Here is a 16482-nt window from a genome sequence, read left to right on the forward strand (position 1 = left end):
TGGGCCATGCCAACTTCAGAGGACCTCCTTGAGCCTTAGTTGACTGCTTTGTCAAACAGAAATAAGAATATTATTTATCACGCAGATAGGCTCTGATAATTAAAATGCAACACCCAATGCAGAAAACAGAAAAGCCAATGTCTTGGAAAATAGGTGCTTGATAATAATGAAATAATTATATCATTCCATGGTTTGTTCTTTCTAGAAGGTTTGAGTTCTGAATAAGAAGATTCGAAGAGGCCCTGACCGGTTTGGCTCAGGGGATAGAGCGTCGGCCTATGGACTCAAGGGTCCCAGGTTCGATTCCGGTCAAGGGCATGTACCTTGGTTGCGGGCACATCCCCAGTAGGGTGTATGCAGGAGGCAGCTGATCAATGTTTCTCTCTCATTGATGTTTCTAACTTTCTATCCCTTTCCCTTCCTCTCTGTAAAAAAATCAATAAAATATATATATATATTTTTTTTTTTAAAAAGAAGATTCGAAGAGGGTGGGGCACACTCATGTGGGCTGATGTTTCTTAAATGTTTTCCACACAATATTATTTCCAGGAGTTAACAGCAGTTACGTAAACAATAGAATCCATGAGTCAAAGTTGAATGAGGTATTTTAGCTGGGCTTCCTTATGCTAACATGTGCACTGACTTGTCAAAAGGGAGACCATTTGTAGTGTTTCCCAACATTATTTGGCCCAGGAGGTTCTCACATGATGGAGACATACACTGTGAGGCTTGTTTCAACTGGCCAAGAGAAGAAGGGATTGGGATGTAATTGCATTTACTTAGAGGTTTTTGTGAGCCATTCCACCAGCCACTACCTTTAAGTCGAGAGAAGAAATATTATTTTAAGAGACTCAAGGTCTTCTCTTCGTGGCTGAAGTTTCTAGAGAATACAGCTTTAGGCTAAGCCACCTCATTGTGGAACAAATCATTAGCTCTACTCCTTGTAGAAATGGAATCAGTATAACCTCCTGCCTGCCTCCCTCCAAGGGGTGTTGAAAGGATAATTAGATAATTTGGAAAAGTATTTGGAAGTCCCAATGCAGACAGACGCTACAGATATACAAAGGAATTATCCTTCCCATGTAGCTGACTCGAAAAACCTGTGGATTTCCAGAAGGTATCTGGCACATGAATCCTCTCTTTTAAGAGGATTACTAAGATGATGTCTCAGAAGTCTTTTGGCATTCTGAGATTAAAGAAGCTGACATAAAAGATAGAAAGTGCTGAAAGAAGAAACCGTTATAAGGGACAAGAAAGAGAGGGAGGTGTGCTGATCACAGGTTCGAATGCTGTGTCTTAGGTTTCTCAATACAAGCACTTTTCCTTTAAGAATGTTGCAGCATCTCAACATATTTATTTATTTATTTATTTATTTATTTATTTATTTATTTATTTATTACAGAGAGGAAGGGAGAGGGATAGACAGTTAGAAACATCGATGAGAGAGAAACATTGATCAGTTGCCTCCTGCACACTCCCTACTGGGGATGTGCCTGCAACTAAGGTACATGCCCTTGACTGGAATTGAACCTGGGACCTTTCAGTCCACAGGCTGACGCTCTATCCACTGAGCCAAACTGGTTAGGGCAACATATCTCCTTTAAAATAAACTAACATGATGTGTACTTTTAAAAAATATTTTTTATTAATTTTTACGGAGAGGAAGGGAGAGGAATAGAGAGTTAGAAACATCGATGAGAGAGAAACATTGATCAGCTGCCTCCTGCACACCCCCTACTGGGGATGTGCCTGCAACATGTACATGCCCTTGACTGGAATCGAACCTGGGACCCTTCAGTCCACAGGCTGACTCTCTATCCACTGAGCCAAACCAGTCAGGGCGATGATGTGTACTTTTGCAGAGGCACCCATAGCTTTATACCTACAATCCTGTCTTCTTTTATCTTTTGCAGGTTGATTATATGTCCACTGAAGCCATTGCTGGCAACCTGAGAAGCAGAGCCTGCAGATCAATCCTGTCTCAGCTCCTATGCTTTTAAAAAAATTTGTCTTCTCAGTTTCTACTCAGTGAGCTTTTATTATGTTGGGAAAGTTGTTGCTAGCCCCATAAATTGTGCTGAAATTTGCAAACAACTCTAATGTTTTATATTAACATAGGTGGCAGTTAATGCTACCTAGATTTAATTGGAATTGATGTTTTGAGAGTAAGGATTTTTTATTTACTTATTAGATTCTAATTTGTATTACAGTGTTAATGAATGAACTGTTTGTTAGGCGACCACTTGGGGAATTCAAATCTATTGGGTTTGTTCCCAGGGAAACAGAAGCTATCATATCTGCATTGGCTCCACACATATTTTCATGAGAGAGTTGCAAGGTCATAATAGAAAGGTCATGAATGACAGTTTAAAATCTTGGAGTCCTAACTTTGGTCGATTTCCTGACACCTGTGCGACCTTGGGGGGTCACACGTTCTCCCCAATTCTCAAGGCTGATGTGATAAAATAACAAGGTGCTTAAAAATACACTGAAAGGTACAAAGATGTATTGTCATCTGAAGTGATCTGTAATTAAAGAGGACAACAACAGATGACAAATCAAATATATGGATTTTGCAGAGTGATGCATGAATAATTTAAGCTTCACGAAGGATAGGATCTTACGCATTTTGCTCATCACTGTATCCCAGAACCTGTAAGAGATCTCACCATACAACATGTGTTTGAAAAATGAATTGGGAATAAAAATCCATGAATAAATAAAAATATTATAATTTCTCCCTTTTGCAAGCATTTATTGAAGGCAATGGGGAGGTGGATTTCTGTAAAGAGAAAGAAGATTGGAAAGGAAAGAGAATTCACTAACTGAGCATTGGGATGGGCCAGACACTCACCATGCTGTGTGTTATATACACTTGTCTCAATCAATCACCTCTTCGAAATCAAAGTTTAACCTTTCTGCCTTCAGAAAATAAAATGAATCATGCATAAAAAAAATCATTTGATGTTTCCCTTACTCCATTTCTGTGCCAAACTAAAGCAAAACTAAAGCAATAACTTTTAACTTGATAAATATAACCAAAAAAATCCTGTTTTCTTTTTTTGTCATGCAGATTATTTTATTTAACTTAATTTATTGAGGTGACACTGGCTCACAAAACCATACGGATTTCAAGTGTACAACTCAATAAAACATCATCTACACACGGCAGCATGTGCTCATTGCCCCAAGCAAAGTCTCTTTCCATTCCCATTTCTCCCCGCTTCTGCCCACCTCCACCTACTTCCCTTCCCCCTTCCCCTCTGGCTTTCACCACACTGTTGTCTGTATCTATGTGTTACGTATATATGTTTTTTACTTAATCCCGTCACCTTCTTTCATCCAGTTCCGCACTCTGACAGCGGTCAGTCTGTTTCATGTGCCCATGCCTCTGTTTCTATTTTGTTTGTTTATTTGTTTTGCTCACTAGATGCCACATATAAGTGAGATCATACGGCATTTGTCTTTCTCTGACTGGCTAATTTCACTTAGCATAATAATCTCCAGGTCTATCCATGATTTCTCAAAAAGTAAGATTTCATTTTTTTAATGGCCATGTAGTATTCCATTGTGTAAATGTACCACAGCTTTTTTTAATCCACTCATCTACTGATGGACAAGGGCTGCTGCCAAATCTTGGCTATTTTAAATAATGCTGCAATGAACATAGGGGTACATCTATTCTTTTGAATTAGCATCTAGGGGTTCTTTGGATATATTCCCAGAAGTGGGATTGCTGGGTCATAAGGCAGTTCCATTTTTAATTTTTGAGGTAACTCCATACTGTTTTCCACAGTGGCCGCACCCATGTGCCTTCTCATCAGCAGTGCAGGAGTCATTCTGACAGGCCTGAGGTGATGGCTCATTGTGGATTTAATTGGCATCCCTCTGGAAAGTCCTGTTTCTTGATCATTTGCTAATTGCTACTCACTTTGCTTGACAAGCGGATGAGAGAGCAGAAGACTTTGTGTACAAAAGAGTCAGGTGGGCAAGCCAAGCGCCTGGGTTCTAGAGGTAACTGGGAGCACATCTCAGGCACTGGCTGCTTCTCACAGCAAAGTGGACGACAGCGTGGGCTGGGGCAGAGCCTCCCTTGCACCGCAGTGGTTGCGGGTAGCACAGACCTGCCCCCACCTGTCCGGGTTCAGCACGGAGCTGGTGGCCTTTTCTCCAAGTGGAAGTGAAATGTGGAACTGAAATGGGAGAGTGAAGGGACGTCCACTTATCATTAGTAAATAGATGTGAAGTTAAAATACATAAGAAATCCCATTTCATTAACGGTAGCAGCAAGAAGAGCTAGCTATGTCATCACCACCATATAAGATTAAAGCAGTACCTAGAACCTCATTTCACACGTTTTTTCCTCTGGTTCCTAACAGTATTCTGCTAATAGCCTTTGAAGTTTTTTTTTTTCCTGAATATAAATTTAAAACATTTAAATATGGACTTCTTTCTTTAGCTATAAGATCATTATACAATGTTTGTGATTGCACAAACATTTTAAATATCAGGGTGTTTTAGTTTTATACTTTCAATAGTTTGGCAATTTCCTTGATGGATTGCCTTTTAAGAAAACAGGTTTTCATTCTTATGTCTCAGAACAATCTCTCATCTTCTTTCATATTCCCTCCCCTCTCCCTCTCCCTTCCTCTCTCGTTCTCTTCCTCTCTTTGTTCCCTGATTCATGTTTTTCTTTCCTTAAATGTTGATTATAATGGTCCCTTGGCCAAGTTCTCTGGCAAACTCTAAGACACTAGATGGGTCTAGGATTCTGTGAGGAGAATTCTGGGTTGTACTGAATCAAGTTAAATAATCAGTTTCAGTTTTGGCTGCTTTTCATTGGCTTCGTTTTTTCCAACTCCAGCTACCACGTCAGTTTTAAGGTTTTGATAATCTGCTCTGATGCTTACGCAGCTGGGTTCCAGAATATGTCAGATTGCTGCATACTTCTTAAAATCGGTTCTTCCATAAAAGAAATTTTTTCCATTTGCTTGAGAGATGATTTTTTTTTCCTTTGAAGCTTTTGCATTCCTTAAACAACAGACATCTTGATATTTCCTCCCAAATGGTGGAAAAGCACAAAGCGCTTTTTGAGTGTGGAGAGAAAGAAACCCTGATCCCGTTGGCCTAGCTAAATGATTATTTCATATGCTCTTTGTTTATAACGTTTAAAGTGATCCTCTAAGAATCACTTTGCAAAATTTACATAAACATGTAAGTTTCATCAGCCTGGCTTTGTGTCATTCATTCAACCCGCCATTCAACAAATGGTGGTTGTGTCACGAAGACTGGACATAGGTGGCTGCTGATATGCCAGCTAGACATGGCCCTGCGCTCATGCGGTACTGATAAGAAATCAGGCCATTACGACAGAATGTAATAACTGTGATAGGAGAACCCAGGAGGGAGAACTAACCCAGCCTGGAGAGTGAGAGAAAGATTCCTAGAATAGCCACGGTGTGCTGGACAGAGCTGGTTCTTACTGGCTCACAAGACCACTTGTTAAATTTTCAGGAATTTTGCAATCCAGTCATTAAACACAATGATTATTAAAAGTTAAATTGTATGCACTTAATACTATATAAATTATATTGAAAACAAAGGTCCTATACACTTACAACTTATTATTTTCTAATTGCTTACTATTATCTATGCTCTGGGGCTACTCACGCCAATTCTATGCTGAGGTTACTTACATACACCCATATAGTGGGGTACTACTCTGTGTTCAGTGACATCATGCTGGTAGCTTGAAATCAACACAGAAATTGGGAAACACTACAAAGTAACATGTTTCCTATGGACAGTGGCCAGTCTACCACTGAATCTTGCCTGGGAAGTGAAGAACTAGTTGGAGTACGCCTGGCAAATGGTGTGTATTTGGAGTGGGGGGTGGAGAAGATAGCACGTTCCAGGATGAGGGAACAGCAAGTACAAAAGCATATGGATAACAGAGGATGGTTCTCAGCCACAAAGCCAAGGCTGTCCCATATGTCTGGTACATATAGAGGTTCTCTTACCTCCTAGATTAAAGCTTCTATTAAGACTCAGGCTTTGTAGGTCTTATTCACTACGACCTCTACCCACAGCATCGAGTATGGTACTCAGATGATAATAGATGCTCAATAAATATTTGCTTCAATAATATAAGGTGGGAGGAGTAGTGAGTACTGGGCCTGGAGGGCCACAGTGAGGACAACATCTTGCAGGATTACCTCTTGGCTTTATTCTAATGGCGACAGAACCATGGAATGATATCAAGCAGGGGAATGATGTGAACATATTTGCACTTTCAGGAATCCCTCTGGCTGCCTTGTGGGAAATGGATTGGAGTGTGGCAAAACCAAGGCAGGAAATTATTCAGGATTCTATAACCCGTGTGTGAGGCGATAGAATTAGAGAGCTGCTGTGAATAAATTCAAGATATATTTAGAATGACTGTTCAATTGGTTTCCTTATGGATTGAGTATGAGGGTAAAGAAGAGGAGCCAGCAGGGTTTCTGGCAAGGACCAAAGAGCAGTAGGAGGCATTCTTTGGGATAGAGGACCCTGGGGAAGAAAAGGGTTTATGAGAGGACCGTGAGCTCAGTTTGGGGCAGGTATATTTGAGGTGGCAGGTGGAGGTGTGCAGCAGACAGCTGGATAAACAGATGTGATCGGGAGAGTAATCTGGGCTAGAGAGAGATTTGGGATGAAAACTCTTACTGCTGCTAAAGCAAACTCAGAAAATTGTGTCCCGGGCAGCCTGGATTTTCTACACAAGAATTCTTTTTGTCACTCACCCCAATGAACACTGTGTTTTAAAAAATATATTGTTTAGCTAGCAAGTGAAATGTATGAGTGAATAATTTATTGATTTTTTTCACTTTGCAGGGCATCTAAGCTACTTGGATAATGTTTAAGATATATTCTAGTACAATGAGGAGGTGATATGAAAGAGATGAAGATATTGTGCTAGAAGAAAGAGAAAACCATATCTTATTCCAAGTTTTCCAGCAGAACAAGTGGCTGTAAGCACACAGAAGTAGCTCCTTCACATGTTTAAATATCAACTGGCTGGGCAATGCCTGTACCAGTATCAAACCAGACTGCATATCCCTGAGAGAAGGGAATTGGTAAGTGCTGGGAATAACTGTGTATTTGTGAGAATGGGTAGAGGCCACTAACACTAACCCTGACACAGTAATCTACTGTCCATGGGAAGCACAGTTCTAGGGAAGCTGTTCTCTTTAAGGCAGGAAGAGGTTTGGAGAACACTTTCAGGAGAGCGAGCAGATAACTTCTGTTCTTAAGAATGCTCTAAGTGTGTGTTAAAAACTGAACTGAGCTGCAATCACAGATTCTTGAGTACACTACAGTAAATGCAATCTTCTCATCTTTTGCCCTAAAGTTAAAATGAAAGAAAAGTCTTAGGATAAATCTCCTAAGGTTATGGATAATCAGGAGTTGCATTTTATCATCAAAAGGAGGAAAAAAGTGTTCCTTTTACCTGGAAGAAAAGTTAAAACTAGCTTGCTTTGTGTGCGTGTCCGATAAATACATCATAAGCAATTTTCTCGAAACTTCATTTTTCTTTATAAAAAAATGGTGTCTCCTCTCCCTCTTGTATCTAGCATCTGAAAAATCTGGCCCTATTATTCAGTAATGTTACAAACAAGAATGGGATGGATTCTCAGATTCTAGTTGTGTGTGTGTGTGTGTGTGTGTGTGTGTGTGTGTGTGTTTAAATGTAGAAACGAAGGATCAAAGAATCAAAGATGTTTAAGGTCATTGCTTCTTGCTGGAATATTATAAGTAAGAGCTGATGGGAAGAATGTAAACTTTGAATAACCAGAAAAAAATTCTGAATTTAAAAATGACTGAGAGCTTACTCTTTTTTTTTTTAAGAAAACTAAAGAAGAAATAGAAATAAAGCTTTATAAAGTGCATGGCCATTGGCTTTTTTATCAGAGATCAGACAGAAGGGACTGAACCACTTGTCAATGGAGCAGATCAATTATTCCCTTAATGTAGGAATAATGTGATAGTAGGCAGAGGCCACTGAAATTCCTCTAAACCTTTGCTCTACTGGCATTGGTGCTGCCGATAGGCACAGGCCAGATGTCAGGCTGCCGACATGATCTGCACCCATTCTGTGTTTCCTTCTAGCCTGCTTCTTTCGAAGGTCTGATGACTAGACATTTATTCAGTGCTATGTCATAGGCCAGACAGAAGTCTGAGTCCCTTTTGAGGTGATTCTCTGCTATTGAAAATATCACATGCATGAGTAGACTTAAATGCAGGTGTGTTTATACTAAACCTGTTCATCTGATCTTAGATTCTAAAGATAAGTTACCAGACTTATATCAAAGAGGTAAAACCATGGAGTCAATGCTCTTTATAATTTCTGTATTATAGACATTTTCAATAACAACTAGTACAATGCTTAACTTTTATGAGTGGTTTTCATTTGACATAGTTCATGCTAAGCATTTTGCATGGATTATATCAGTTTACTCTGAAATGATCCCATGAATGAGTGCTACTAGCACCCTCATTTTTTTAGAAGAATATTTTTTTTCATTTATTTTTCTAAGTTTTAATTTTCAATTACAGTAGATAACCAATATTATTTCACTTTCAGGTGTACAGCACTGTGGTTAGATATTTATCCAATATGTGAAGTGATCCCTCTGATAATTCAAGCAGCATCCTCCTTTTTAATGTGAATTACTTGAGTTTAGACAGATAAATAATTTGCCTTGTAACTTTTATGCAATTTTTAAGAATACTAGACTAACTTCAAGTACATTTAAGGTCATTTCTATTCCTTCTTCTTGAACTCTCTGTGGCATTATACTTCCATGTTCTGAATTCAATTACACAGAATGTACTGTTTCTTCCATGTGTAAAATGGCATGTTAAGGTGGCTCTCTGTAGAATGTAAGAATGAGCAAGATGTACTTCCTGTCCTCCACTAATTTATAATCCCAGAAGGAGGAGGTAATTACACAAGTAACCACATCACAAAGAATAATGTTTATGGCCTTAAGGAAATATGTAATACAGGGGCTCAAAGTTTTACATGTATGTTTAACATGTTTTACAGGTATGTATAAACATATTTATTTAAACTAAATTCTAAAAAAATGTCCTCATAGCTAAAAAGAAGATACTTTTTTTCCATGTGAATTCCCAAGATGTTATTTCTACCTGAATATATTGAAAGGAAAAGTTCCATAGAAAAAAATGTTAAGTAGATGCCAGAAAAAGAAACCTAATCATTAATGAAAAGATAATGTATTAAATGTTAGAGCTGGAAAGGGGACATTTCAATCAACCCCCCATTCTACAGATGAGGAAACGAAGACCCGCCAGCTAGAGGCGGAAATTATTATATTCCTTTTTTGTTCTCTGAGGCTTTTCCCCCCCATCTTTATTTGAGCTTTAGATTCAGAAAGAATTGTCTGGAGAAAATTAAGTACCTGAAGAGCTATCCTGCTCTTCTCTAATGGGTTCTACCCTCGTCTGTAATAAGTATGAATTGAATGGATGGTTTCAATTGGAATTTAGTAAGTCTTCCTTCTTAATTTAGATTATATCTGACAAACCAATCTTTTCCTGGATTAGATTTGAAATTACTCCTAATATATTTAAGTTATATTGAGTGAGATGAGTTTCATCTTCCCTGATAGGATAAGAAAGTGATTATCAACACATTTGAAATCCACAGGCAGAGATTCATAGTTTTTTTCTTCCTTCTCTTGGGAACTTTCTGAAAGCCTGCAAATTCTTTGATTTGGGTGGGTAAGAAGAAGTGGTAGGATAATGAAGGAAATTCTCTTTGATGAAGACAGTGAAGTTGGTGAATGCAATAAGCTTAGTTGGGGTTTGAAGAACTAGCAGCTTGAGTTTCTTATCAGTAGGTTCCCTGTAGTAGGTTTCAGGTAACAGTGCTCTCTTACCTGAAATGGCTGGTCCCTCTAGTATTGAAATATGTCTAGTTCTGGGGGGAAGACACTGAGGAAACAGTGGCACACTGGGAAAATCTGTTTCTTTAGATCAGACAGTTCTGGGTTACAATCCCTGATCAGCCACTTGTTAGATTCAACACCTCAGACAAACTACTTAATCTCTCTAATGTAACAATTTCTGCCTGTAAAACCAGGGAATGCATGCTTTACAAGATGGCAGTAAGGATTTAAAATAAATATGCAAGGCATCTAGAAAGAGACTGACATAAAGGCAGAGAATCTGTTTTGTCCTTTGCTGTGTTTCTCATGCCTGGTAAACAGTAGAGAATTTGTTGAATGAATATAGAAGCTGCTCAACTAATGGTAAGCATGATGATTATCATTGTTACCAGTGATTATTTGTCTAAAAAGAACCAACAAAAGTTTAAAAATGCTGCTCCTCCCAGTCTTTAAACATGTATACATATATCTATATTTATAAAAGCCTAATTGACTGGCCGACTGGCTGACCGGCCAATCGGCCGGTAGCTATGATGTGCAATGACCACCAGGGGGAAGATGATCAATGCACAGGCATGGAAATATGCTACAGACTGATGAATCTCAGAGGGAAAGGGGGAGAGGGGGGGTAGAAAGAGATTAACCAAAGAGCTTATATGCATGCTAGAGGCCCGGTGCATGAAATTGTGCACCAGTGGAGTCCCTAGGCCTGGCCTGCGAGGATTGGGCTGAAACTGGCTCTCTAACATCCCCCGAGGGGTCCTGGATTGCAAGAGGGTGCAGGCCAGGCTGAGGGACCCCACCAGTGCACGAGTCTGTGCTCTGGGCCTCTAGTATTATATAATATACACCATATATAGTATATTGTACAAAGCAAAAACAAATCAAGAGTTTGAGACGAGTGCCATAATGTTATTGCCAACATATTATAACTTGACTATAAAGATTGATTATAAAATATATATATAAAGCTAATATGCAAAGTGTCCCCTCAGGAGTTCGACCGGGAGTTTGATTGCTCGCTATGATGTGTGCTGACCACCAGGAGATGGAGCAGAATGAAGGGAGGCTCTGGCTGGCAGCCAGCAGCCAGGGAAGGGAGGCCCTGGCCAGCAGCCAGATGGAAGGCCCCGGCCAGCAGCTGGAAGGCCCTGATTGGCGCTGATCACTGGCCAGGCCTAGGGATCCTACCTGTGCATGAATTTCATGCACTGGGCCTCTAGTGTGTTTTTTAAAAGGAATGTCAGTGTGCCTTAGCCCTAGTAGCTTAGCTGTGGGCTAAATAGGAGAGGAATACCTATAAAAACAGATCTAAGACAAGAGTGGAGCATGGGCATGCATAGTGGCAATGGGTCTTTTAATTAGTTTGTAATATAACTAATTCATGATCTCAGTGATGAAGTATAAAAGATTTGCTCTTTCCTACTTCAGATATGATGAGAATCACTGTATTGGAGGAGGAAGATTTCATATCTAGAATTGTGGTGTGTTCATCTTTTGCCTTCAGATAGAAGAAGGGAGAAAAAATACAATTTTATCTATATATATAAAAGCCCAGCGACCAAAATGGTGGAACGACCAAAGCAACCAGAATGACCAGAACGACTGGTGGCTATGACATGCATTGCGGTAGCCAACCAGCCTGATCCAGGCCCCGATTGTCCTCCCCACCCCCCGATCAGGGGCAGGGCTGGCTGGCCAACTGCCCATGGCACTTCCCTCCCACCAGCCCAGCTCGATGGGCCCCCATTGGGGTAGGTCTCCTGGACCCCACCCATGCATGAATTCATGCACTGGGTCTCTAGTATTTTATACTATTAAAACTCTAGGAAAGATTGGAAGCAATGAATGATGGTCCATATAAGAGAAATACTCCAGTAGCATTTAGGTAAATTTGTAAACAGAATCAGACAGAAAGACAGACAACTTGAGTCCTGGCTTTATCTCCTCTGTTTCCTTACCATCTTCATGAACCTTCTCTTAATACTTGATCTAGCCAGCAAGTATTCCCGAACCCTGCCCTTGTGTGAGACTGGCCTTGTAGGCACCCACATCATTGTGATGAAGTGACCAGAAATGTGGGCTCTGTAGTCAGGCACTCCTCTATGTACTTTCAAGCACCATGACATCTTTGTAAATTCCTTAACTTTGCTAAGCCTTGGTTTGCTTATCTGGAAAGTAAGGGGGAAGCATTGTTATGTTCCTTGTAATAAATATAAAGCACAGCACAATCCTTGGTGGGAAGCACTCAATAAGGATAGTTATAAATATTGTTGCTTTTCTGAAAGAGGCACTGGGAATGAGTTCTATCCATAACTGCTGTAATAAGGCAAATGATTTTCTAAGGAGAAGTTGTCAATAATATCCTGGAGTAAATAGTCTTTGTCATTTGTAAGGTTTACAACTCTCAGGATGTCAGGCCTGCAATTAGGAATCAGTTCCTGGTCTCACTTGAAGCTCACCTATTAGGAGTTAACAAAGTCTCTGTTTATGCAAATACTCCAGCGGAATCTGGAACTTCAAATTTGATGAGACTATCAACAGTGACTGAGGGTTCCTTGAAAAAGGGAAAAATTCAACCACTCAGTTCTTAGCTGGAATGTAGATTTTAGGTTTTAGTGCATGCGTGATTTTCATGGATGTGGCTTGTAGGGAAAATAAAACTACATGTTTCCAAATTCTATTCCCTTGAAGAAATAAAACCTCTTTTAGAACATAACCATTGCATCAGCAAATCCTGTCAGTGTTTCCTAGTAGATGTGGCCAAATTCCAGCCACCTTGTACTTTCCATTATATTACAGGCTGGCTTTGTTCCTTCCTCCTTGCCCTCTTCCGATCAGACTCTGCCTCCTGTCCCATCCCTCTTTCCCACAGAGTTCCAGCTGCCCTCCTCTTCTCCCTTCCTTAACTCACTCCATCCCCTTTCTCTATGTCAAGATTCCCAGATACACCTTTTAAACATGTTTCTAGCTCATTTGACATTTTTGGTACTACTATTTTATGACCCTTCATACTATAAACTCTCATGTGAGTGTACTCTCACATGTTGTATATTATTTCCACTCCTGATTTTGACAATTCTTACAAAGAAATGCCTCCTTAACAAAATAGAACCAGAGGCATGGATACGTGGAACAGACTGACAACTGTCAGAGGGGCTGGGGGAAAGGAGGACTGGATGAAAGTAGGTGAAGAGATTAGCTAAAGAACATATGTGCATAACCCAAGATACAGACAACAGTGTGGTGATGGTCAGAGTGGGGATTGGGTGGAGGGAGACAAAGGGTTGGGGAGAATGGGGATATTTGTAATAGTACAATAAAAAGTATAGTCCTGTGAACAGCCATACTATTCTAAAATAGTTGGACAAATTCCACAAAAATGTCTCATCCATATTCTGGTAATAAAAAGAGTCCATCTAAGACTTAGAGAATTTTTAATAGAATAATTAGACTTGAACATGTATATGTACATGCCTAGCTCGATGGGCTCCCTCTGCCTCTAAGAAGTGTGGGGTGCTCTCAAGTCACAGACAGTTTTGTCTATGTGGTTTTTCATGCCCTTTTCTCTAGAGCAGTTTGAACATCAGCAACTTTAGTGCCTGGCTACTCAAGCGCTGCAGGGATGTTTGGCCTCTCAAAGCAACATTCATTTGTTTCTAGGCAATAGGTTTGAGAGGACTACATGACTGCTATTTTTTGATAGGAAAGAAAGAAAATATATTTTCATGGAACCATCAAATGTGCTATTTCTCTAACAGGTAATGGCGAATTTAGAGAATCCTTCTTTACACCAGATATCACAAACTCATTAAAACCCAGGACAAGGCCTATGAAACTCTCAGCTCATCCATCTCCCAGGACAGATTTCTTCCTTCCCGACATTCTACTAGTCCACCCTGAAAAGCCCAAATCTAGTTTGATTCATACTCAGCCAAGAGACCTAGTTGGATTCTATGGCTCTCTCTCTCTCTCTGCTCTCCCCACCCCCACCCATTCCCTCCTCCTTGATTAGATTTGAAATCCCTTTCACAAAGGATTTTAAAATCAAAGGAAGCTAAGCCAACTCTTTGCCTGATATTTATTTGTATGAATGACTTTCTGTTAAAATGCAATCACTCAGTCAGTCACCAGGTTTAAAAAACTGATATAGATTTGGTTAGTGTTTCAGGACAAGGTGACTGGTCAAAAGAACAGAAGGGCATTATGCAGTCATCATTGTGGGTGAAAAGGGTGATGAAGGAACGGCTGGGTACCCATTGCAAACTTCTCAATTTTGTTTAAGGTGGGTCCTGTTTATCTTCAAGTGGGTGGGAACAAATCAAAATCCTGCACCTGGTATTTGTGTTCTGCAGCTGCAAACCCAAAAGCTACATCTCACATGATTTATGAAAATGAACTACTTTTTTTCTTTGAATGTGTGTTTGACTTCATACAAAGGAGCATTTTCCCCTGAAGATACATTAATGAAGGTTACACCATAGTCTTAAAAAAGGAAGTCAGATGGAATGTTTAATTATTTACAATTGAACATACAGAACATTTGCCTGGCTTGCACAGCTGAAGATATAATTAGAAGTTCCTCAAGAGAGAACAGGGTTAGAGTGTGTAGACATTTCAAACATTAAATCCACTCTTCCCCCCACAAATTGCTCACAAATGTCAGGGATTAGTCAATATACTTGAGGCTCTCTGAAACTTTTTAGCAGCCAATAATTTCTTCATGATTGAGTAGTTGTGAGCAAAAAGATTGCTTCCTTTCTCAATGCCATTTTGTTAGACATTTTTAATGAAGTAGCAAATTTGTAGCTTGACAGGAAAAGCTCACTGACAATATATTAGAATTTATAATCCCAGCCGACATATCTAGTTACTTAATTTTTAGATTACTGCTCTTTCCTTATTAGTAGACATATGACTAATGCAAATACCTTTGCAGACACCTGCATGCTGTTTTCTTGCATGTTCATAATGGCTTCAGAGATCTTGACATCTATAGGGTCCATGACCGACTCAATGTTGAAAGGTCCTTCCAGTCGCTCTGCCACCAAGAGCATTGCATCTGTTAAAATACAGGAGCATGATATATTTGAGAACTGAGAGCTTCAGGTTCTTAACCTGTGTTTAAATATTCACAACACGACTGGTTGAAAAATATCCCTTCGTTCACATTTTTATTTGCTTTTATATGGCAAATTAAAAAAAAGTGGAATGAATGACTAAATCTTAGAGAAGTATTTTATTTCATTTGAAGACTGATATTTTACATGTACAGAAGCAGACCTGAAAATAAGAAAATAAGTTCAAGTTAAGAGAGTAAGAAAATAAACCAAAAGAAAAAAAAATCAAACAAACAAAAGAAGAGAGTAAGAAAATTGAATATAGCAAATTACCTATATATATAAAAGCCTAAGTGAACGGCCAGTAGCTATGATGTGCACTGACCACCAGGGGGCAGACACTCAGTGCAGGAGCAGCAGTTCTTGGGTGATGCACCTGGAACCAGAGAGGAGGGAGCCAGATTTGGGGATGTATCACCCAAGAACTGCCCTCTCACAATATGGGACCCCTCAGGGGATGTCGGAGAACAAGTTTCAGCCCAATCCCCACAAGCCAGGCTGAGGGACCAACTGGTGCACGGATCCGTGCACTGGACCTCTAGTCCCACATACAATAAAAACAAGACAAACCAATATTAGGTCAGGGATCCACTGCATTTCAAAGATGGAGCCTAATTTCTTCGGGAGTGTGGGGAAAATGGAGAATATTGGAGAAATAGTAATGTGTGAATTTGGATGCACAAATGTCAAGACCCAACTCAAGCATATCTATGTATGTGAAGCATTTCTGGATTTCCTGAGGAACAGACCTGGTTTGTTCTCTCACTTTACCTAGCATGCTGTTTTGTTTTGCATCTTGACACCCTTGGGGATAGGGCAAGTTATCTTTCTTGGTTTTGTATATTCAAGGCTTATTATGGTTCCTATCCCATTATAAACTCTCAAAAATGTCTATGATGTTATAGTGAGCTGAAGTATTGATTGGGAAGCTTTAGTTTTCTGGAGAAGATGGTGATAGTGATATGGAGGCAAAGGCTATGAGTTAGGGCAGTGGTCGGCAAACCGTGGCTCGCGAGCCACATGCGGCTCTTTGGCCCCTTGAGTATGGCTCTTCCACAAAATACCATGCGCGGGCGCGATTGAAACTTCGCGGCTTATGCGCAGAAGTCGGTTTTCGGCCTGGGCGAGTCTATTTTGAAGAAGTGGCGTTAGAAGAAGTGGGGGTGTCGGTAGGTCGGGAGACGCAGCACAGGTGGGCAGCGGGATACACAGCGCAGGGGAGGTGTGCGCGGTTCATGCAGGAGTTGAGGGAGCCAGTCAGTCAGCAGTCTCATGTGCAGTGGTTAGTGCCAGTCGCGTCCGCAAATTGTGCGCGGGTGACAAAAGTACCTACTCAAAGCATAAAGTTACCTGTATTTTTCAACCAGCTGCAAATCCTACAGGTATTTTTGTCACCAATTTAAGAATTG

The 16482-nt window shown here is 40.1% G+C and overlaps 1 protein-coding gene across 1 annotated transcript in view; it reads right to left on the bottom strand.

Moving 5' to 3' along the window:
* Positions 1-16482, bottom strand: part of GPC6 (glypican 6) — a 1123860-nt gene that overhangs the window by 104555 nt on the left and 1002823 nt on the right. The window contains exon 5 of the mRNA XM_036297016.1: positions 14885-15015. Within this exon, the coding sequence (XP_036152909.1) occupies positions 14885-15015 (131 nt within the window). The remainder of the gene's footprint in view (positions 1-14884; positions 15016-16482) is intronic.

Source organism: Myotis myotis, unplaced genomic scaffold, assembly GCF_014108235.1.
Source record: "Myotis myotis isolate mMyoMyo1 unplaced genomic scaffold, mMyoMyo1.p scaffold_m19_p_3, whole genome shotgun sequence".
NCBI lineage: Eukaryota > Metazoa > Chordata > Mammalia > Chiroptera > Vespertilionidae > Myotis > Myotis myotis.